At 54.2% G+C, this 23,293-nt stretch overlaps 3 protein-coding genes across 4 annotated transcripts in view; 2 read left to right on the top strand and 1 right to left on the bottom strand.

Moving 5' to 3' along the window:
• The first annotated feature begins 10,630 nt into the window (after window positions 1-10,630).
• Window positions 10,631-12,028, top strand: IRGC (immunity related GTPase cinema). Its single transcript, XM_066265337.1, has one exon. It carries the CDS (start codon window positions 10,646-10,648, stop codon window positions 12,026-12,028), a length of 1,383 nt encoding a protein of 460 aa, XP_066121434.1. The 5' UTR covers window positions 10,631-10,645.
• Window positions 12,029-16,588: 4,560 nt separating this feature from the next.
• LOC136330202 (interferon-inducible GTPase 5-like) lies at window positions 16,589-19,551 on the top strand. Its single transcript, XM_066266694.1, has 3 exons — window positions 16,589-16,783; window positions 16,897-17,197; window positions 18,959-19,551. The coding sequence occupies exons 1-3, from the start codon at window positions 16,589-16,591 to the stop codon at window positions 19,549-19,551; spliced, it is 1,089 nt and encodes a 362-aa protein (XP_066122791.1).
• Window positions 19,552-21,383: 1,832 nt separating this feature from the next.
• Window positions 21,384-23,293, bottom strand: part of SMG9 (SMG9 nonsense mediated mRNA decay factor) — a 30,196-nt gene continuing 28,286 nt past the window's right edge. For both annotated transcript variants that reach the window (XM_066271886.1, XM_066271885.1), the window contains one exon: window positions 21,384-21,870. In XM_066271886.1, coding sequence (XP_066127983.1) covers window positions 21,792-21,870 — 79 coding nt within the window. In that variant the 3' untranslated portion in view covers window positions 21,384-21,791. The remainder of the gene's footprint in view (window positions 21,871-23,293) is intronic.

Below are 23,293 nucleotides of genomic sequence, written 5' to 3'. Positions count from 1 at the left end.
CAGCCAGTCCCTGGTGAGGTAATGGACTGTCCTGATTGATTTTGTCTAATCAGGATTCAATTCTTGGAGTTGAGAGAGGCCCAGCCTCTCAGAAGGTCCATGGCTGCCTCAGATTTTGGACAAAATGAGGTTCTATTAAGCAAAAAAGAAAGGGGATCCACAGGGATCAATTAGGACAAGGAAAGGTACCTTATGCATTTCAACAGAAGGAATTTTATCCAGGGAATGGCTTACACTGTTGGAAGAGCTGGGAGAGGAAAGAGAGGAGGGGAGCTGGGGAGAAAGAAAGGGGAGCCTTCTAGTTACTGGGGCTGTGTAACAAATCACCCCAACACCTGGAGGCATAAAACAGTTCAGGAGGAGGAACTTGGCTCCTGCTCTTAGAGCTGGTGGGAGAGTTGACACGGGCATAGGGATTGAAATAGTTCCCGTGGAGCGTTCCTTACAAGTAAACAGTAGCCTTTACTGTTATTACTGGGGAGGAACGCCCTTTGGGCCACGCAGTCAGGGCATGTGCTGCACTCCAAAAGCCCCTTTCTGCTACCTGACAAGGCCTCTGTAGGAGGATGCTTGCCTAAGGTGAGGGTGCAGAGGAGCTTGGGGCGGCTGTGGAGGGGACGGAACAAGGAAGGAGCTGTTCCTGTGAGACTGAAGGCCCCAGGATGCGGCCAGGATATGATCCATCCAGCCGAGCAAGCAGGTGCTCAGGAAATGCTTGCAGGGGAAACCGGACTTAATGACCGTGACCCTGGAGCCTGCAGGGAGAGACAGGGACTTTGGGCGCAGGGTGAAGCTAACCTGGGCAGAGAATTTGATTTTATTGTATATTTCTAATTTTCTGTAGGGACATAAAATGCAAGCACATTTCTCAAGTTAAAAAAAACTTCCATTATTTAAAACATACCAAAACAACTAAAGAATAAACAGTGCTTCTCACGGCTCAGCTGAGAGACAGGAAACATCAGCACAGTTGAAATCTCGGGAGGCCCCTTCCCAGCCCACATCTCCTTTCCTCTCTCCCGCCCGAGGTAACTTCTGCCCTAAACATGAGATTTGTAATTTTGCTACACAGCCACCTGTGAGTTGAATGTTTAAAGTCAAGTCTTCCCAGTTTCCTTTTCTCTTTCCTCCCTCTTTTCACCCCCATAGACTCCCCCCGAGGGACCCCCACCCCAGGAATGGCATGTTAACAACCTCCCACATCTCCTCCTGTTGTTTTTTTCCAACCTCAAAGAATCTCATACTGACATTTTATACACATATCTGCGTGTGTGTGTGTGTGTGTGTGTGTGTGTGTACTATATCATATCCACATTTGTCACATCTATGTCATAGACACATCTCTATGTCATGTCTCTATGATATAGGTATAAAGGGTTTTTTTTTGTCTTCTGAAAATAAGGTTATTAGCCACGACTCCCTGTATCTTTCTTTTCTCAACAGCACCTCATGGAAATCCTCCAGGTCATTTGACTCCCCTCCCCCCTTAAAGTGGCTGCATGCTGTGGTTAGATGGCCTTTGGCGTGGCTGTACCGACATGTACCTGGTTGTGGTCCTGTTGAGGGGACTCACGTAGTCTTTGTTCCTCCCCTCCCCGGTCAGCGAGCCAGCAGTAAGCACCCTGATGACGGCTCATTATTTGTGATGTGCTACATGTGTCTAATACACTAGAAAAGCTTTGATGATATTGCCCTTTCATGCACTGAAAGAAAATTCTAAAATGTATAATGAAATGGGATAAAATTACACTTCTAAGTTAAAAGTGAGAAATGGTGATATGGGGGTGCAGGAGCAGCTTCCCCCACCTCTCTGCCCTCCCACCCCACGATCCTTACCCCAGCAAGGGTCCGTGGACATCCCTTCTCCCCTGCAGACTCTAAGAAGAAATCAATGAAATTACTTCAGTCCTTAAACATCTTTAAACATGGTGGAATGGGTTCTCAGGAGGGAGGATTCTGGGTTGAAGGAAACAAGTGGATCTGATTCATTAAGAGGCCCTGAGTGCTTCTCCTGGAGCCAGACCTTCCGCCCGGGGGTGGGGCACCTGTTCCTCTCCACAGGCTGAACCTGACTTCCCAGCCCTCCCCCCTGCCTACTTCCTTCAGGAAACAGCCCTGTCCTGTCTCCCTGGCCCTTTGCAAACAATAACTTGGGGTCTGACCAGTGCTGTGCTGAGTCATACGGGAGCCTGAGGCAAAAGGCCCTGTACATCATTTTATATATTTTTGTAATGCCTATTTTTTCTGGAATACTTAAGTAGTTGAAAAACATTGAAAAATTATCAAGGGTATATAAAAACTATTTTGAGTTAAGATATTTTGTTTTCAGAATTTATTACAATTTTATTTTGACATAAGTTAATTAAACTTATCTAACAACATAATTTGGTCAAGAGAAATGTCAAGCATGAAAATTCTCTTGACTGAAAATATTGATGAATTTGTTTCCATTAAAGCCAAGGGTGCCTGGTTTTTCTTTTGTTTCAGGCACAAACGTACTGTACTGGTCTTTATTTAAATTTTTGATATTTTGTTCATTGAGGTATCGTGGATTTTTTTTTGCATTAATTTTATTTTCTAAAAGTATTACATTAAGGCCCTGGCCGGTTGGCTCAGTGGTAGAGCGTCGGCCTAGCGTGCGGAGGACCCGGGTTCGATTCCCGGCCAGGGCACACAGGAGAAGCGCCCATCTGCTTCTCCACCCCTCCCCCTCTCCTTCCTCTCTGTCTCTCTCTTCCCCTCCCTCAGCTGAGGCTCCATTGGAGCAAAGTTGGCCCTGGTGCTGAGGATGGCTCCATGGCTTCTGCCTCAGGCACTAGAATGTCTCTGGTTGCAACAGAGCGACACCCCAGATGGGCAGAGCATCGTCCCCTGGTGGGCGTGCCAGGTGGATCCTGGTCGGGCACATGTGGGAGTCTGTCTGGCTGCCTCCCCGTTTCCAACTTCAGAAAAAAAAAAGAAAAAAGTATTACATTAAGCCTGACCAGGCAGTGGTGCAGTGGATAGATCATTGAACTGGGACACAGAGGACCCAGTTTTGTAACCCCAAGGTCTCCAGCTTGAGCATGGGCTCAAGAGGGGGACTCCTCTCCCCTTGAATCTGAGCTGGCCTTGTGAGTTGCTTTGATCAGCAAATGCTTGAGTGTGGGCTCACTGGCATGAGCATGGGATTATAGAAATGACCCCATGGTCACTGGCTTGAGCCCAAGGTCGCTGGCTTGAGTAAGGGGTCACTCACTCTGTTGTATCCCCCTAACCCCCTTCAAGGCACATATGAGAAAGCAATCAATGAACAACTAAGGTGCTGCAACAAAGAACTGATACTTCTCATCTCTCTCCCTTCCTGTCCATCTGTCCCTATCAGTCCCTCTTTCTCTCTCTAGCTAAAAAAAATAAAATAAAAATAAAAAATCATTTATCTTGATAACGGAGTTTTTTGGTCACCCAAGACAGTGTCTTCCTTGTTGGCCTTAGTCCTGGTCCCCATTCCGGTCAGAATGTATCACTTACTACAGAAGAATCCCACCCCATTCCGGGCCCACTGTCACTGCACTTCTCAAAAGGCCTTTGATTCCCTCCCAGGTGACAGTGAATAAATTCTAGAACTTTGTCCCTCATCACACTACTCCAGTCACACCAGCCTGCAGAATTCTCCACAGACACAGCAGGCTCCAATCTGCCTCAGAACCTTTGCACTTCCATTCTGTGTGCCTGAAGTGCTCTCTTCTCTGATGTCCACGTGACTTGTTTCCTTACTTCATTCAGATGTCTGCTCAAATAGAATGTCACTTTCTCATATGGATCTTCCCAGAACATTCTATCAAAAATAATACATTCTCGCCTGACCAGGTGGTGGCGCAGTGGATAGAGCGTCGGACTGGGATGCAGAGGACCCAGGTTCGAGACCCCGAGGTCGCCAGCTTGAGCATGGGCTCATCTGGTTTGAGCAAAGCTCACCAGCTTGAATCCAAGGTCGCTGGCTCCAGCAAGGGGTTACTCGGTCTGCTGAAGGCCCGCGGTCAAGGCACATATGAGAAAGCAATCAATGAACAACTAAGGTGTTATAACGTGCAACGAAAAACTAATGATTGATGCTCCTCATCTCTCTCTCTTCCTTTCTGTCTGTCCCTGTCTATCCCTCTCTCTGATTCACTGTCTCTGTAAAAAATAAAAAAATAAAAAAATACATTCCCTCCCCCAAGTCATTTGGCAATTTAGTGGTCTAAAACAATGGTTTATTATTTCTCAAAAATCTGTGGGTTGGTTGGGCTTAGCTAGATGGTTCTTCTATCTCCAGGTACTGTTGGCTGGAGTCACTCTTGTGGCTGCATTCAGCTGGAGCTCCGCCAGGCTGGAATGTTCTAGATGGCTTCAGGCTCATCTCCAGGTGGCTCTGTCTCTCCACGCAGTTTCTGCAATAGGAAGAGAACCTCTATATGTAGCTCAGGCTCTGAGGAGAAAGCAGAAGCTGCCACCTCTTAATGCCTGGGCTTGGAAGTTCCAGAATGTCACTTCTGCTACATTCTGCTGATCAAAGCAAGTCACAAGGCCAGCTCAGATTCAAGGGGAGAGGAGTCCCCCTCTTGATGGGAAGAGTGGCCTGTGCCTACAGAGATGTAGGAGGATTTGGCACAGAGGACAAGTACAGAGAAATTGCCAGTGGCCATAGTTATAGGCAGTGTATCCTCCCTCACCACCCCTATTCCATCCCTTACCCTTGCTTTCTTGTTTTTCTTATCGGTATTTGACACTACCTTACTTATGTTTATTATCTTTATCTTTTGGAAATATAAGCTCCTCGAGGGCAAAGGCCATCTAGGTCTTACCACCGGATCTGTGCCCGTCACACAGAAGTCAGACAATACATATTTCAGTGCATGAATGAGTCTTGGGGACTAACTTCAGGTTTCCCCAGGACTGTGGTGAATGTGAAGGCCATAACATGTAGATATTCCTAGGAAAGTGCTTTAGAATTTTTAACAGACACTGAAAGACAGGAAAGGGATGGAGAGAGGATTAGGAATGGGCAGGAGAAACGGGAGAAAGAGGAGGCAGAGAGTGGGCGCTGTCGGTTCCAGTTATATTTCCAGCCTCAGCCAGCACAGGGCCTCGCACCAGGCAGGGGATCAGAAAGTGTGTGTTGAATGAATGGATTTTCTCCAAAAAGCCTTTTGCTGACTCCACTCCCCTGGCCACATCCCTTGCTGGGTCAGGCATCCCCACTGGGCAACTCCACCCCTACCTTACCCACCACAGGTCAGCACTGCGGCACTGCGAGGGGATGGGTAAGGACTCTGTCACTACAGGTCACAAACATCCACCATCGGGCTCTTGGCACACAGTAAGCGCTTGTTACATCAACTTCCTTCCTGGAAGAGGGGGCTGTCTTCATTCATGCTGTGTTCCCAGCCTGGCAGACACAGAGTGGATACTCAGGAAATACTTTCATTGGTTCTAAGATGCACTTTTCCACATGTTAGCAATTTTGAAACCAGTAAGAGTCACAGTTGGTGGTGCCTTACAATCGCGGTCAGCCCGGCCACCACTGCAAAGTCACTGCCTGGATGTGATGACGGAGTAGCTTTCAGCAGCATCGTGGCCGTTCCTGATGACGCAGAGGACATGTGGTGTGGGAAGGCGTGCAGGCCACGGTGACTCCACCGTCACACTCTGTGTGGCTTCAGGAACAGCTTAGCCAACTTATTTCCCTTGTATTATCTTAGACACACATACATGTGCTATATGATAAAAGGCTGTATTTTTAAGTAACTCTACAATGAGCTCTTGCAGTAAGTGTGAATAAAAATGTTAAGTGATAAGAAAATATGATGTCATAGTTTTACCAGCAGCATTGTCTTGCCTTGTTTGTGGGACACCGATGCATCTGACAACGAGTGGCACCTCTGATTTGATTATATAGGGAACCTGTGGGAAAAATGGATGAAGAAACACATTCATCTCATTTGTCTCTGCCTTTCTCTCTATTCCGGCCTCAGCTCCCGGGTTTTGCATCTGTCTTAGGATGAAATGTGGAAGAGCAGGATTTTGTCTCAGTTAAAGGGGTTACATCTGATGGGCTCACACAGTGCCTGGCACCTCGTGAATGCATGGTACATGAACATTCTGCCTCTGGTGGTGGTCATATGAGTTGCCCCAGCAGCCTGTGAGGTCTTTAAGGGCAGGAACAAGCAGGACTCACATCTCTGGGCTAGTACAGGGACTGGCCTCAGGTCAGGTCCAAACAAATGTCTCTGGAATGAATGACCAAATGGTTGAGCAAATTATTGGGCACATGTGAGTTCTCTCAAGTAGAGGTATTCGCACAGCCTGGACCACCCCTGGCCTGGGAGGCAGCTTCCTGGCAGGCCATGAGGTTCGCTCTTACTCATCCTTCAGATCTCAGATCAGGTGCCCTCTCCTCCAAGAAGCCCTCCCTGATTCTCAGGGCAGGTCAGGTACCTCCTTTGTGCTCCCACTGTCCTCTGGGATCCCCCATTTCAGTCCTGCCTACTCTGGGTCCTCATTGTCTGGAGGTGGATCTGACTCCCCCACTGGACTCTGAGTCCTGTGGGGACAGAACCCATGGCTGTCATGATCATTGCTGCATTCCTAGCACCCAGCTCGGGACATGACCTGGGAGGTGCTGAATGTTTGATGAATGAAGAGGGCAGAGAACACTTGGCAGGTGGGCAAGGGGGCAACCTCTCTCTGGCTGGCACCCTGGGAGCTGGGAGAAGTGGCCCAGGAACTGGAACAGAATGAATGAGTCATGAATCAATGCACTGGTTTTCAGAGGACACAGTGTTGTCAGCGTGTAATTGAGTCTCCTCTGGTCTGCAAGTCTGTCTCTGCCCGAGTGTGTGTGGTTTGTGAGGTTTGTGTGTCTGTGTGTTTGTCTGACTTTGCTTTTCTGTAGTGAGTCTGTATTTGAGGGTCCCCCCTCTTGGGCCACATATGTGTGTCTGTGAATTTGGGGGAGGAGACATGGTCTGTGTGTTTCGTGTCTGGGAATGTCTGAGAGTATTTTTTAATCTGGTCTCTGTGCATGTGTGTCCGTCAGTGAGAGCGTGAATGATCTGGGGCTGCTGGTCGGCATTTCTCTCTTGCCCGTGGTTTAAGAATTCCAGACCGCGTGCTGAGCTGACCACGCTTCCCCTGCTCCCCATGTGGCTGAGCTGGTCTGGTCTCTCTGGGCCTCCACTTCTCTGCTGTTTCCAGAGGCTCCTCTGCTGAACCAAACTTCTGATTCAGGAAAATCCTTTGACCAGCAGGTGCCTCTGGCTCCATCCCAGGAAATAGGGGTGGGAGGGACCCCAGAACCTGGACAAGGAGGAAGCCAGGAGGGGCGACGGTGTGGAAACAGTCGCAATGGACTGGAGGGTTGCGGGCAGGGTTGGCGGCTACAGAGACAGCGGCTGGCGCTGAGGGGAGCCCGTGTCCCCCAGTGGCCTGGGCCTTCGTCTTGCTCTCTAGACCTTCAGCTCCTCCTTGTGTCACGGTCCCCACGCCTTGTCTACCGCCCAGGCTCTGTACCTTTCCTCTCTTTCTGTAGCTGCTGCCTCTGGCGCTGTCCTTCTCTGGTTGCTTCTTTTACTATTATTATTTTTTAATTGAATTTATTAGGGTGACACTAGTTAACGTGATCTCTCATCTGTTGTGTCTTCCTGCCTGACTCTGCCTCGTTCTTTTTCTCGAGGAGTCTCTTTCCTACTCCGACTCCCCCTTTCTTGGGGGTCCTTTGTTTCCCCTTTTCTCATTTGCATCTCTCCCTACTTCTGTCTCCCTCTTGTCACACTGATGCCATTCAATGGTCGTGAGGAAGAGAGGGAGAGAGCAGAGCAGAGCAGAGCGTCGGGAAGAGTGAGCAGCTGAGCTGGAAGCTGGAGGACAGGCTGAGGGTGAGGGAGGTGAACTCCAGGGAGGGAGAAGGCCAGAGTCGGGGATCCTGAACACCAGATGCTGGACGGGCGTGCGGATGCTGCCCCGTTGCCACCACGGGCTGCGCGTCCTGGCCAGGACCAGGCAGGGCTGCTGGCAGTGACCACCTGGTGGTTTCAGAGGTGGCCTCTCCCCAGTGTTTCCTGTCATCCCAGCACGGCTGGCTGAGCTAATCCCACCCTCCCTGTAGGTGGAGAGGTGAGAAGATAGAGCAGAGAAGGGAAATGAGTGACTTGTATGGAAAACGAAGTCCCCAGATGGAAGACAGATGTAGGGTGGGACAGTGAGCAAGGACAGCCCCCAGATACTGGGACTTTGTCTTGGGCACAATGGAGATCATAGACAAGTTTTGAACAAGTCTTGGTGTTAGAAAGGTCTCTCTCTGGGTCCCTTGTGGGGGACTGAAGGTTGACTGGTGGCCCTCAGTGGGGGGGGGGGGGTCCTGAGCAGCTGTGGGGGGGAACCCCACCCCCTGACATCACTGTCACATTGTTGCACAAGGGCTGGCTGACCAATCAGGTGCTGCTTGCTATGATGGGTCCTAGCAACGGGGTCTGACCTTGGGGAACAGAGGCGGGACCCCACCTGTGGGGAAAGCGTGAGGGAGAGGGAGCGCCGACAGGGCAGGTGAGCATCCCGGGGGAGAGCGGCTCCAGCTGGGCCCTGTGGGTACGCTTCCACTCCACCCCCAGCTCCCCCAGCGCCCACTCCACCCCAGCTCCCCCAGCGCCTACTACACCCCAGCTCCCCCAGCGCCCACTCCAACCCAGCTCCCCCAGCGCCACTCCACCCCAGCTCCCCCAGCGCCCACTCCAACCCCAGCTCCCCCAGCGCCCACTCCAACCCCAGCTCCCCCAGCGCCCACTCCAACCCCAGCTCCCCCAGCGCCCACTCCAACCCCAGCTCCCCCAGCGCCCACTCCACCCCAGCTCCCCCAGCGCCCACTCCACCCCCAGCTCCCCCAGCGCCCACTCCACCCCAACTCCCCCAGCGCCCACTCCACCCCAGCTCCCCCAGCGCCCACTCCACCCCAGGGCACGGGCCTCGCTGCCCCTCACTGCGAGGACCTGTCCCAGGCTGCCAGGCTCCGTGCCCTGAGATGGGGGTCAGGGAGGGGGAGGAAGTGGACGTAGCATGGGGAAAATGCCCCAGGATGGGAGTCAGACCTGGCGGGAACAGTGTAATAAGGGCAGGTGTCTATGGGGTCGGTGGGGGGTAGAGGTGGGGACAGGGGCATCCGAGGAGACAAGGGGGAGGAAAAGGCACATGTGGCTGAAGGCAGAGCAGCTTTTCAGAGGGCGAAGGAGCAGGGACCTGGTTTTGAGCCCTGGTGGTGGCTCTGAGCAGAGACATTAGCTGTCTGGTCTGAACCTCTGTTCCTCTCCAGCTGATGGGAACAGTGACCCCAGACATGGTTGTCTCTCCCAAGATTCTCTGAAGTGTCTTAGGAAGTGAGGAAGTGTATTTTAGAGGCGATGAACCAGAAGAGTGTGACCAGGAAGAGGGAGGGTCAGGGAAGCTACCAGGTGAGGAAGACGGGATTGGAGGAGACACCACATGATGGGCTCCAGGGCACGGGAGGGCACTTGGCCTGGCAAGGCCAGCCAGAGCACGGCTGGGTAGTCAGTGAGGAGGACCCTGGTGTCTGGGCACTTCCCCATCTGGGTTCCTCCACAAGCTGAACCCAAGAATGTCCTCAGTTAGCCTAGGGATAAACACATGGGGCTCACGAGCGTCACAGCAGCCCTGCAAGGCAAGCAGGGCTCCCTTCCATGGTGCAGATACAGCAGCTGAGGCTCAGAGAGGGCAGGGACTTGCTCAAAGTCACACAGCTAGAGATATTAATAACGACAGTAATAACGATGATGATGTTGATAATGCAGATCACCTGCTCTGTGCCAGGCATGATTTTAAATTTTTTATATGCATCAACTCATTGAATTCTCAACAACCTTAGGAGGTGGTTTGCTATCATGGTTATTCTCATCTCACAGATGAGAAATGTAAGGCAGAGGGCTAAGTAACTTGCCCCAAATCACTCAGCAAGTATGTGGCAGAGCCAGGGTTCGATCCCAGGGTGTGGTGTCCTTCACCCATACTTCACGTTGCTTGATTGGACCTAGGAGCTGGGCTTAAGCCCTTTTCTTGGCAGGCCTGGCTACATAATTTGGAGGCTCGGCACTAAAGAAAAACGCAGGGCCCCAGGTTCAAATATTATTATGAATTTCAATCACCGTCAGCAGATAAGCAATAAGCCAAGAGTTGGCCCTTCGAAGTGCGGAGCCTCATGTGACTGCATAGGTCACAGGTGCCTGCAAAACTGTCCCATTCCTAGATTATGCTGAAGACTCAGTGCCTTGGGAAGCAGGTCAGTTGTTATGCCCATTACTCAGAGAAGCAAAGAGGTTCAGAGAGATGCCTCGTTTTGACTCAGGTCACACAGCAAGTTAGTGGCAGAGATAGGATGCGAACCTGGGTCTACCAGACTCTAAAGCCCCCTAAAATGTGTCAAAAATGTTCCCCGGAGTGTTTGAGAGGGAGAAGGCTGTGGGGTACCAGAGGGACTTCCTTCACACCCTTGATGTCTCTCTCTGCCTGCCCCATGCAAGCCCAGGAGGCGTGAAAGGCTCCCTTCTCCCCGCCTACACGGAGGACCTCTGGTCCTGTGACTCTCCCATCCCGTGCGCCCTCTGAACCACTGGTCACCATGGCTACTTCAAAGTGCTCCGGGGAGGAGGAGACCACCATCCTCATGGCCAAAGAAGAGCTGGAGGCCCTGCGCACCGCCTTCGAGTCAGGGGACATCCCCCAGGCCGCCTCTCGCCTCCGGGAGCTACTGGCCGCCTCGGAAAGCACCCGCCTGGAGGTGGGCGTCACAGGCGAGTCTGGGGCTGGCAAGTCGTCCCTCATCAACGCCCTCCGGGGCCTGGGGGCCGAGGACCCCGGCGCGGCTCTCACAGGGGTCGTGGAGACCACGACGCACCCCTCGTCCTACCCACACCCACAGTTTCCCGACGTGACCCTGTGGGACCTGCCCGGGGCCGGCTCTCCAGGTTGCCCGGCCGACCGGTACCTGAAGCAGGTGGACTTCGGCCACTACGACTTCTTCCTGCTGGTCTCCTCCGGCCGCTGCGGGGCCGTGGAGACCCGCCTGGCCTCCGAGATCCTGCGCCAGGGCAAGAAGTTCTACTTCGTGCGCACCAAGGTGGACGAGGACCTGGCGGCCACGCGCACCCAGCGGCCGTCGGGCTTCAGCGAGACGGCGGTCCTGCAGGAGATCCGCGAGCACTGTTCCGAGCGCCTGCGGGCTGCCGGTGTGACGGACCCCCGCGTCTTCCTCGTGTCCAACCTCTCGCCGGCCCACTACGACTTCCCGCTGCTCATGTCCACCTGGGAGCACGACCTGCCCGCCCACCGGCGCCACGCGGGCCTGCTGTCGCTGCCCGACGTCTCACTGGAGGCCCTGCAGAAGAAGAAAGATATGCTCCAGGAACAAGTGCTCAAGACGGCCCTGGTCTCGGGCGTCATCCAGACCCTGCCTGTGCCGGGGCTGGCCGCTGCCTACGACGACGCCTTGCTCGTCCGCTCAGTGCGTGGCTACCACCGCAGCTTCGGCCTGGACGACGACTCGCTGGCCAGGCTGGCCGAGCAGGTGGGCAAACAGGCAGGCGACCTGCGCTCGGTCATCCGCTCCCCGCTAGCCAACGAGGTCTCACCTGAGACCGTCCTGAGGCTCTACTCACAGTCGTTCGATGGCGCCATGCGGGTGGCCCGGGCCTTTGAGAAGGGCATCCCCGTGTTCGGTACGCTGGTGGCCGGCGGCATCAGCTTCGGCACCGTCTACACCATGCTCCAGGGCTGCCTCAATGAGATGGCCGAGGACGCCCAGAGGGTCCGCATCAAGGCCTTGGAGGAGGATGAGGCCCGGCCTGAGGTCAGCCTGGAGGCAGCGGGTGACAATGGCGTGGAAAAGCGGGGCTCCCAGGAGGGAGGTGGTGAGGAAGCACCACTCTCGACCCGCCGGAAGATCGGCCTCCTTCTGAAGTACATTCTCGACATCTGGAAGAAGCGTGACTTGGAAGAGAAATAAAAGTGCAGTCCCCATCCCCTGCCTCACCCACAAACCAAGCTTTAACAAAGCCAACCAAATAAATGACAAAGAAAGCCGATGTGGTGACTGTGAGAGCGGGAGTTGCTGAGGGCTGGTGTGTGGGTTTGAGGGGCTGACAGGGGTGTGCCATCTTGGCGGGGCAGGGGCAGGGGCAGGGGCTGTGGAAGGGGAAGGGGCCCAAGTCAAAGAGAGACACACTGAACCGGGGTAGGAACTGACGCCAGGGGAAGAGAAGTTCAAGGTACGGGTGGTGGGCCAAGGGGTCCTTAGTGCTCTCTCTCCCTGGTCCCTAAGTGGCCAAGGGGTCCTTAGTGCTCTCTCTCTCCCTGGTCCCTAAGTGGCCAAGGGGTCCTTAATGCTCTCTCTCTCCCTGGTCCCTAAGTGGCCAAGGGGTCCTTAATGCTCTCTCTCTCCCTGGTCCCTAAGTGGCCAAGGGGTCCTTAGTGCTCTCTCTCTCCCTGGTCCCTAAGTGGCCAAGGGGTCCTTAATGCTCTCTCTCTCCCTGGTCCCTAAGTGGCCAAGGGGTCCTTAGTGCTCTCTCTCTCCCTGGTCCCTAAGTGGCTAAGGGGTCCTTAGTGCTCTCTCTCTCCCTGGTCTCTAAGTGGCCAAGGGGTCCTTAGTGCTCTCTCTCCCTGGTCCCTAAGTGGCTAAGGGGTCCTTAGTGCTTTCTCTCTCCCTGGTCTCTAAGTGGCCAAGGGGTCCTTAGTGCTCTCTCTCTCCCTGGTCTCTAAGTGGCCAAGGGGTCCTTAGTGCTCTCTCTCTCCCTGGTCCCTAAGTGGCCAAGGGGTCCTTAGTGCTCTCTCTCTCCCTGGTCCCTAAGTGGCTAAGGGGGATTTGTGGGGTAAGAGGGTCGCCCAGCCTGGACCGAGACAAGAGTCAACTGTCAACCTGCATGGGTGGCTGAGGGGGTCAGGGCCTGCTGCTAAGGTATTTTAGTTGCAATGTCATGTTCCCTTTTGAAAACCCCAGCGTTGTCTGACCGGTGGTGGCACAGTGGATAAAGCGTTGGCCTGGAAATGCTGAGCTAGCCAGTTCGAAACCCTGGGCTTGCCTGATCAAGGCACATACATACAGGAAGCCACTACACTATGAATTGATGCTTCCTGCTTCTCCCCTCCCTCATCCCCCATTTCTCTATCTCTCTCTTTCCCCTCTCTCTCAAAATCCAATAAATAAAATAAATTTTAAAAAAACACACCCCAGTGTCCCAAAGCATTCTCTGGAGGGGGGAGGGGCAGCCAATCAGTGTCCAGGATGGACACAATGGAGCCTAGCAACTGGGTTAAACAGAGGTGGGCAGATGGGAGTCCCGGGCCAGCCCTGCCTCCGGTGAGTGATGCTGGGCTATGTGGCAGACGGGGTGGGGGGGGGAGCACGTGGCCTCAGGGCTGGCAGAGAGGGTGAGGGGGCCAGCTGGTGGTTTCTCTGAGCATCAAAGGAGAGAGGAGGCAGATGGCACAACTCTGCCACCTAGAATACTAGTTTCAGAAGTGTGGTGGGCGTGTCTGAGTGTGACTGGGTGCTGGTGAGTGCGACTGGGAGGAATCCGGGCGAGTCTCCATGACTTTGATGCTGTGAGTCTAGGGTTGAGAGGAGTTTGCTGAGACTGGGGTTACCTGTTTCTGCATGGTGTGTGTGTGTGCGCGCACGTGCACGGGAATACTGGGATTATGTTGAAAGGCCGTGGATCTGAGAGTGATGCCTGTGCGAGGATCTGAAAGCCGCATGTGGCTGTGAGTGACAGGATGTGCCACACACTGGGCGCAGACATCTCTGGGTCTGGGCCAGGTGGCTCAGTGAGACCAAACTCCTTGGCTGATTCAACGGTTACACTTTTAAAAAATTCAAGAACTGCTTGAGGTGTCTGGGCAGGATGGGTTGCTTCTGTGGGCTTGAGCAAGGGTCAGGGAAGGGTTGGATTTAGATGCAGAGACGGTTGAGCTCCTGGGAGTTCATAGGAGGCTATGTACGAGGCCAGTGGCAAAGTGGGAACCGTGGTGCAGGGGGGTGGCCTCACCACTAGGTGCTCACACACACTCCCCGTGGACTTTCCAGGACTTGGTAATGGTTCTTGCCTCATTTGGGGACCTCAAATTACCCCTGACCCTAGAAAACAGTTCCAGGCTCAGAAGGTCTGCTTTTACCTGGATGATTAAAGGGCGTGACGATTCTCTTGGCTGAAGAACTCTCTGCTTTGCAAAAGGGCTCCTTTCCTCCCAGAGGCCTCCTCCTTCATTGGCTCTGCCAGGACTACTGGGGTTCACAAGGGCCCTTCTAAACCAAAAGGGGTGCAGAGGATCATGGTAGGGAAAACCTGGGTGTACAAGACAGATGGTCCTTTGCAAATCCATTCTCAAAGCACAGCCTACATCCTTATACCTGCGGGCTTCAGACATCATCCTAAACACAGGACTCACTGGGCCTAAGGTTAATAGAGGCAGAATGTCTTATTTTTGTCTCCAACTAGTCACCATGCCCTGGCCCTTCTGCCTCCATCTCTCCATTCCCTGTCCCCCGTCCCAACCACCTGAGCTCAGGTGGTTGGGACGTGCCTCTCAACCTCATTCCTGTCCCAGCCTCTCCCTTGCCTCATCTCCCAGGATCTAGTTTCATTCCCCATGAGGCCACAGAAGAAGGACTATGATGTCCCCAGTGGCCCTCTTGCTCCCCTGCTCAGGCCCTTTCCATGTCTACCCACAGACAGAGGTTAAGTGCAAGCTCCTGTTCCATGCCCGCCCACACTGGCCGCTGCCTGAACCATCAGCAGGAAGGCCCTGGGTCTTCCTGAAACATCAGAGCTGGGGGGGGGGGGGGCTCTGACGAACCACTCTCCATGCCACAGGTGAGGAAGCTGGCACCCCGCCCCGCATGGGTGGAGGAATAAAGGCTGCGAGGGGACATGACTCACTCAGGGTCAGCTGGCAAGTCCCTGGCATGGTAGGGACTAGACACAGTCTTATAATTCCACAGGTCAGAGCAGGCGGCCCCCACGCCATCCCACAGTGAGGACTCTGAGGCCCAGAGGCAGGACGGGGACTGCCCACGTGCCCACTGCGGTTCCTGAGTGGATGGGTACTCAGAAGCCAGGCGGTGGGTGAGGTGGACGTTTCCACAGATGCACCAGATCCCTAGGGTCTCTCTTTGGGGTTGCGACTGTTGCACCCAAAGAGGTCCTGGCCCATAGTGGGTGCTGAACTGTGCAAAGGTCAGGGGGGTTTGCATGGCAAAAGGATCAGAGGGAAATACAGGAAAGAAGCAAAGCAAAACAAAACAAAAAGCACCAGAGGGAGCTGCTCTGTCTTGGCTCTAGTATAGGTTGCGAGGCATTTCTAAAGAATATTACCTCCCTGAGCCTCAGTTTTCAATTCTGTAAAATGGGGATTTAATGAAATGATGCATATGGTGAGAACGGCAGACCCAGAGTAAGTATTATATAAACTGCTATTAGCAATGATGAGGGTTCCAGCTCTTAGTCACTGACCTACATTGTTGACTGCAGTCCTGGTGTCGAGTTTACACCCCCAAGTCATTAAAGCATTTGAATTCTAGGATCAGAAGATCTGTCCCATTCCCAACTGGCTTAATTTACTTTGCTTTTCCTTTTTTTTTTTTTTTTTTTTTTGTATTTTTCTGAAGCTGGAAACGGGGAGAGACAGTCAGACAGACTCCCGCATGCACCCGACTGGGATCCACCCGGCACGCCCATCAGGGGCGACGCTCTGCCCACCAGGGGGCGATGCTCTGCCCCTCCGGGGCGTCGCTCTGCCGCAACCAGAGCCACTCTAGCGCCTGGGGCAGAGGCCAAGGAGCCATCCCCAGTGCCCGGGCCATCTTTGCTCCAATGGAGCCTTGGCTGCGGGAGGGGAAGAGAGAGACAGAGAGGAAGGGGGTGGGGGTGGAAAAGCAAATGGGCGCTTCTCCTATGTGCCCTGGCCGGGAATCGAACCCAGGTGCCCCGCACGCCAGGCCGACGCTCTACCGCTGAGCCAACCAGCCAGGGCCTACTTTGCTTTTCTTGTATAAAATTATGTGGTGGCCACAGCTGGAGCCTGGGTCCTCCACACAGAAACTCTGGTGTGGGTGTGGACAAGACGGTCAGTGAATTCCTGATAGGGAGATGTGGTGACCAGTCTCTTTTCAGAGGTCAGTGGCGAGAGAGCTGTAGGTCTCAGAGATGGCATCAAAGATGGCCTTGGCAAGGTTGCCAGGGTGGCAGGGCAGCCGCTGGCCCAGCTGTAGTGGTCTGTCTCTCAGTGCCCATGGGGATAGGAGGGGATCTCCTTTTCTGGCTCTTGAGGATTTTATGAGACACTCCAGGAGGAGAGCCTGGCAGTGATGAATAAATGTTAACTAAAATTAAGCATCTAGCACCAGGCCTGGCATATTGTCACACTCTCAGTACTATTACTGGTGATGCCGCAAATGCTTTGGGCTTGCTGAGGGCTGGAGAGGAGAGGGCAACTCAGGGTGAAATGCTCCCTGACCTGTCCTGCCAAAGGTCATTGAGTCCTGAAGACAGAACTGCAGGTCAGGCAGCCCATGGCAAGCAAGAGCAACATCTTCCAGTCAGGCCTCAGCCAGTCCAACATATTGGAGTTTTCAAAGGACACCAAGGCTCTGAAGAAGGCCTTAGAGGCGGGGGGCCTGCCAGCAGTGGCCGCCAAGTTGCAGGCCACACTTCACTCTCTGGAGAACGTCAGGGTGGACATCGGCGTTACCGGGGGACAGGCGCAGGCAAGTCGGCCTTTGTCAATGCCACCCGGGGGCCGGGAGATGAGGACCCCAACTCGGCCCGCACGGGCGTGGTGGAAACGATCGTGGAACCCACGCCGTACCCGCATCCCAAGTTCCCCAACGTCATCCTCTGGGACCTGCCGGGCGTAGGTGCACCCACATTAGAGGCTGACGAGTACCTCCAGCGGGTGCTGGTGGACCGTTACGACCTCTTCATCATCATCACCTCAGAGAGCTTCACTGCCAGCCATGCCCAGCTAGCTCGTGGGATCCTACAACAGGGCAAGTGCTTCTACCTCATCCGCTCCAAGATGGACGTGGACGTGGCCGCCTCGCGCAGCCGCCGCCCCCGCACCTTCTCCGAGGAGACGGTGCTCAGCCAGATCAGGGATGCCTGTGGGAGGCAGCTGGAAGGTGAGGCGCCCCCTCTGGTGGGGCGAGGGTGGGTGGATTCTTGAGGGATTGCCCGCCCCTGCCCCTTCATCTTACAGCTGAGACCTGGAGTGCGGAAACGGGTCACCTAAGGTCACACTTCAGGATTGACCGAGGCCCCACAGTGAAATACGTCCAGCCGTGCTGTGCTGGTCTCAGCCCATCAGTAACCGATGCTGTGGCTGGACCAGCCCTCCCGGTTCTTATTATGATGGCAGGGTGCCCTTCAGCAACAGCCATCAGAGAGCAGTGCATGGACCCAGGTCTATTACCCACAGGACCTGGAAATTTCACAGCACACGTGGTGCCACACAAAGGGGTCGCAGGTAGTGTGAGAGATAATAGGCCTGGGGGCTACTTTTGTTGGGGTTGGGGGGCTAGGGTTCTGGGGTTCACTCTTTACTGGTGAATTTAAAACGTAAGAGCAGCGAATTAAAGCACAGGGAGTGAGAACAAACAAGTAGCCCAAATGATCAGATACTGAATTCAGCCAAGTCCTCTAAAACAAAGGAGCCCCTGTGGTGGAGGGTGGGGAAAGTGGCCTGGCTCTTAACCTGGTCCTATGGCTGCAGTGTGTTTATTCCAAGTAGCCTTCCCTGGAGCAGATGCCTCTTTGAAATGAATGCCTCGCCCTGGCTGGTTGGCTCAGCGGTAGAGCATCAGCCCGGCATGTGAAAGTCCCGGGTTTGATTCCCGGCCAGGGCACACAGGAGAAGCGCCCATCTGCTTCTCCACCCCTCCCCCTCTCCTTTCTCTTGATCTCTCTTCCCCTCCTGCAGCCAAGGCTCCTCCATTGGAGCAAAGTTAGCCCGGGTGCTGAGGATGGCTCCATGGCCTCTGCCTCAGGCACTAGAATGGCTCCAGTTGCAATGGAGCAATAGCCCAGATGGATAGCGCATCAGAGTATCACCCCCCGGTGGGCATGCCAGGTGGATCCCGGTCGGGCACATGCGGGAGTCTGTCTCTGCCTTCCCGCTTCTCACTTCAGAAAAAAAAAAAAAAAATGAATGCCTCTGCAATCAAAGCTCATCAGGCACTTGAATTACAAAAAAGCGCCAATGTCAGGCCTTTCTCCCTGAGAGTTGGCACTTCTGTCACAGGCGTCAAAGACAATCACTTGTATTAAGGAAAAAAAGGATGTGTTGGCTTGTGTATTGGTTACTAAGTCAGAGCAGAGCAAGTGCCATGAATCCATGCAGATGCCACGTAACATGTACTAAGGGCCCAGCACAGGCCAGGCCCCATTTTCATGAGTCCATCACCACAACATCCCTAGGGAGTAGGTACAATGATCTCTGTATTTTACACACCAGAGAGGTCTGGGAACTGTCCCAAGGCCACACTGGTTTGGGCAGCGGGGCTCCTATCTGAGCTCGGGTAGCCAGGCTCCAGGGCGCCCACACGCAGGCCTGGCCCAACAGGTCCGCCACCAGCTCCGGCTGTGGTGATCCGATTCTTCATGTCTGACCAGACCTTCCCCGGCCTCTGAGTGCTTTCTTCAGAACCCCGCCCCCTTCAGTTGTGCTTTTTTCTTGAAAGAACTCTGATTTCCATGACACGGACACCAAGGGCAGGGGGAAGCCAGGGAGACAAAGTGGCGTGGGGCAGTGGCAGACAGATGAGACTCAGCTGGACACCAGGGGCTGTGCTGATTCACGGCAAGTGCTTGAGCCCAGGCAGCGGTCAGGGCACCACGGCTGCTCTGGACTATGAACCATTGAATGGTGTTTCTGCCTCCTGCAGCGGAGGGCCTGGAAGACCCTAAGGTCTTCCTGCTTTCCATGTTTGAGTTGGGCAAGTACGATTACCACCTGCTGGAGGAGTCGATGGTGAAGGAAGTAGAGAGCCACAAGCGGCACGCGCTCCTGGTGGCCCTGCCCAACGTCTCGAAGCCCACCATAGAGAAGAAGGCGGCCTCACTGCAGCAGCACATCTGGTTGGTGGCCACGGTGGCTTGTGGTATCAACCCGAGTCCTGTGCCTGGAGTTCAGGACATGGCGTGCAACCTCTACCCGCTCATCCACTCCCTGGAAGGCTACCGCCGCAGCCTTGGCCTGGACGAGGACTCCCTCGTGACGCTGGCTGAGCAGACCAGCCAGCCCCTGCACAGAGTCCTGGAGGCAGTACAGGGCCCGAAGACCAAGGTCACCAAGGAGCTGGTGGCGGACCTGTTGGGCCAGGCCTGCAGCGATGCCTCTGCTTTCAGCCAGGAGCTTCTCCACGTGCCCGTCTTGGGTGCCCTGGCCACCTGCGGCATTTCCTTCGCCACCATCTACCAGATGCTCCGCTTGTCCCTGGATGTGATGGTCAAGGATGCCCAGAGCGTCCTGATGTAGACCTTTCTCGACAACTCCAGCCACAGGCTCTCAGAGAACTCCAATCAATAGCCCCAGCCCTGAGCCCAGGCTGGCTGGAGGTGGAAGGAAAGGGCTGGGAGGCCAGCGGCTCGGTGCCCAGGCTGGGGGTGTGGGGAATGGGAAGAAAAACCAAGGCCTGACTCCTGGGTTCAGGTGGTGTACTGTCTCGTGCTTCTGTGCGCCGGGTCATATGCCCTTTCAGGCCACTGCCCCCACCTTCCCCACTCGGGCAACCCTCCTATCAGCCAGCAGCCCAGTGGGATGCAGGAGAGATGGGCCCCGGGGCAGATCCATTTTTACCTCAGTTGTCTACCTGGGGAAGGCTGTTAGGAGTGTGTGCAGATGGGGGCAGTGGGCCAAAGGATGTAGAAGCACCTGTATGAGGGAAGTGGATGTCACAGCTCTGAAGGGCCCTAGGGATCACTAAGGGAGGTTTCTGCTTAAGGTCTCAGTCCAAGTGGCAGGGCCAGAGCCTGCTGTGGGTCTCACTCCTCCTAGACTTCCATCCTCTTGAGATTCGATTCTTTGTGTCTGACCAGACCTTTCCTGGCCTCTGAGCGCTTTCTTCACAACCCCGCCTCCTTCAGTTGTGCTTTTTTCTTGAAAGAACTCTGATTTCCATGACACGGAAACCAAGGGCAGGGGGCAGCCAGGGAGACAAAGCGGTGTGGGGCAGTGGCAGACAGATGAGACTCGGCTGGACAGACTGGAACCGACTGCTCTATGGAAGCGTGGAGTGACAGATTTGACAGTCAGGACTGATTTGGGATGGGTGGGTGGCCAGACCAATTCAGACATACTCTGGGAAACATAAGATTATGTACCATATTTGAGCAGATGAGAGGGGGTACTAATTCAACTTGTATGACATATTTAACTGGGGGTAGGTCTGAATGTAAAGGAAAGGTAGGGACCATTATTTTAAGGATACATGAGGTTTATAGGGGAAGGAAGCCACCATATTTAACCAACAGTGGGTAGGCATCATGGGCAAGGTCACATCTTGAGTATTTGAACAAGAGTAGAACTGGCCTCAACCATGGGGAAGTACTTTTTTTTTTTTTTCTTTACAGGGACAGAGAGAGTCAGAGAGAGGGATAGATAGGGACAGATAGACAGGAACAGAGAGAGATGAGAAGCATCAATCATCATTTTTTTGTTGCGACACCTTAGTTGTTCATTGATTGCTTTCTCATATGTGCCTTGACCATGGGCTTTAAGCAGACCGAGTAAGCCCTTGCTTGAGCCAGTGACCTTGGGTCTAAGCTGGTGAGCATTTTTTTTTTATTTTGCTCAAGCCAGATGAGCCCACACTCAAGCTGACGACCTCGTGGTCTGGAACCTGGGTCCTTGGCATCCCAGTCCAACGCTTTATCCACTGCGCCACCGCCTGGTCAGGCGGGGAAGTACTATATTTAACAAACTGTATTCAACTATGGACATATTCTATTGTTAACTATGTGATAAATTAGGCAATGTATTTAGGCATTTCACAAAGGCAGACCCTGCCTGCAAGTGAGAGCAGTTGACACAAGGGTAGTCACTGCGTTTAGCTGAAGTAGGGCACTGTAATACTTAACACAGATGACATCACCCCAGGAAACAGCACCCTTTTCTAGGGGCTTCCTCCTCAACCAGAACAGATGTCCATCTGCTCCCAGCAACTGTATGACCAACACGGAATGAGTCCCCTTGGGAAGTTCATTCAGGCTCCAATGCGTGGTCAAGGCTAATCTGCCCACAAGGGTTGGGACCCAAATTTGCCCTGCTACCAGGACAGCATGCTGAGGCAAGAGGAGGACACCAGAACAGACTTGCACAACTTTTTATTTGAATTGCCACATCTGCCCCAGTAAAGAGCTCCCTAGTCTGGGCCTCACCTCACAGGAGAGGGCCGGGAGCCTGGGAAGAGGGATCTGTTGCTCCTGTCCCTCCAGAGGGAGGCCAAGATGGAGCCCGCGCTTCTTGGTGACCATTCAGACCCCTCACACCACCTATCCCTGTAGAGGACCAAGGATGGGCTGTCCTGTCCCAGGTTAGGGGTGGAATCTCAAAGTTACCCCTGAACAATGCTCCACTGAGGTGGGGGCCCGGCCCTGAACACCTCGTATTTCTGGGCGAGGACTCTCTCCCTCAGACGTGAGGGAGGATGTGTGTGCCCCATCACCATCCACTGGGGACCCAGAGGGCGCTCCGTGAGTGACTTCCTCCTCTCGGTCTCAGGCCAGCAGACGGCTGTACTCTGCCAGAGCAGAGGACTTTTTCACCCCGTCCCAGATCCGGGCAGCATAGTGGAACCTGTGAGAGGTCAACAGTCAGCGCAGCCCTGGCTGGAGCCCCACCCAGCCTTGGACCCACCTATGGCCTGCGACGTGAGACTCCTCAACTGGGCCACAGGGAAGACACCAGCGCTGCCAGGAGGCGGCTCTGATTCCCTAACTGCTCCATGATAAGCGAAGCTGAAGGTCTAGAACCTGGACTAAGACCTCAGTCCCCACCTCAGAGTCCCCCCCCATCCCCCCAGTGCTGGCCTTTGTGGAGAATAGTTCTATCTCCGCCTCCCCCAGTCCTATGCTGCTCAGCTGTATAACCCCCTACCTTCCAAACTCTCACCTCCCCACGGGGCCCTCCCTGGCTCCAGCCCACCGAGCCCTGCCCTGCCCTGTGGCTTCCTGCCGCCATACTACCCCCCTTCCCGCAGCCCACGGCAAACAGGCCCAGGCAATGAAGGTAGAGGCTGCAACAAGCCAAGCCATTTTTTTCAAATTTGTTTCTCTTAAGAATTAGATGAGACAGACCCGCCATAAGCTCTGGACAGAGAAAGCTAGGGCAAGAAAGGGTGCAGGGCTCTCTGAGAGCAGGGTGGAAGCCAGTCAGCAGAGGGGCAGGGACGAGGAGGGGACAACGAGCCTGCGCGTCCAGTGAAAGCGGGACAGCGCAGCCCGTGGCTCCAGCGGCGCCCTGCCTCCCCTCCTGGGAGGGCGCCTTCTGCATTCAGAGCCTTGGCGTAAATCCTCTTTAAGTTTGACTGGGCTTCCTGATCCTCCTCTTCACAATCAAATGACAACCAACCACAGGTATGTGACCTCACCATGTGACACTTCTCTCTGAGCCTAAATTTCCCCATTAGCAAAACTGGTGACAAAACTTAGACTCCATGGCTAATTAGAAGGACTCAAAATCACGTGAAACAATGTGGGACACAAAACAGAAAGCAACAGCCCTGGCCGGTTGGCTCAGTGGTAGAGCGTCGGCCTGGCGTGCAGGAGTCCCAGGTTCGATTCCCGGCCAGGGCACACAGGAGAAGCGCCCATCTGCTTCTCCACCCCTCCCCCTCTCCTTCCTCTCTGTCTCTCTCTTCCCCTCCCGCAGCCGAGGCTCCATTGGAGCAAAGTTGGCCTGGGCGCTGAGGATGGCTCTGTGTCCTCTGCCTCAGGCGCTAGAATGGCTCTGGTTGCAACAGAGCGATGCCCCAGATGGGCAGAGCATCGCCCCCTGGTGGGCATGCCGGGTGGATCCCGGTCAGGCGCATGTGGGAGTCTGATTGCCTCCTTGTTTCCAACTTCAGAAAAATACAAAACAACAACAACAACAAAAAATAACCAGAAAGCAACAAATGAACACAAAACAACTCATAGGCGCAGATGAGCAGAGGGGAGGAAGTGGGGGGAGGCTGGGATGGTAAAGGGGGACAAATATCTGGGGATGGAAGCAGACTAGC

This window comes from Saccopteryx bilineata, chromosome 3 (genome assembly GCF_036850765.1).
Source record: "Saccopteryx bilineata isolate mSacBil1 chromosome 3, mSacBil1_pri_phased_curated, whole genome shotgun sequence".
Lineage (NCBI taxonomy): Eukaryota > Metazoa > Chordata > Mammalia > Chiroptera > Emballonuridae > Saccopteryx > Saccopteryx bilineata.
This window is presented reverse-complemented; position numbering and strand designations above follow the sequence as displayed.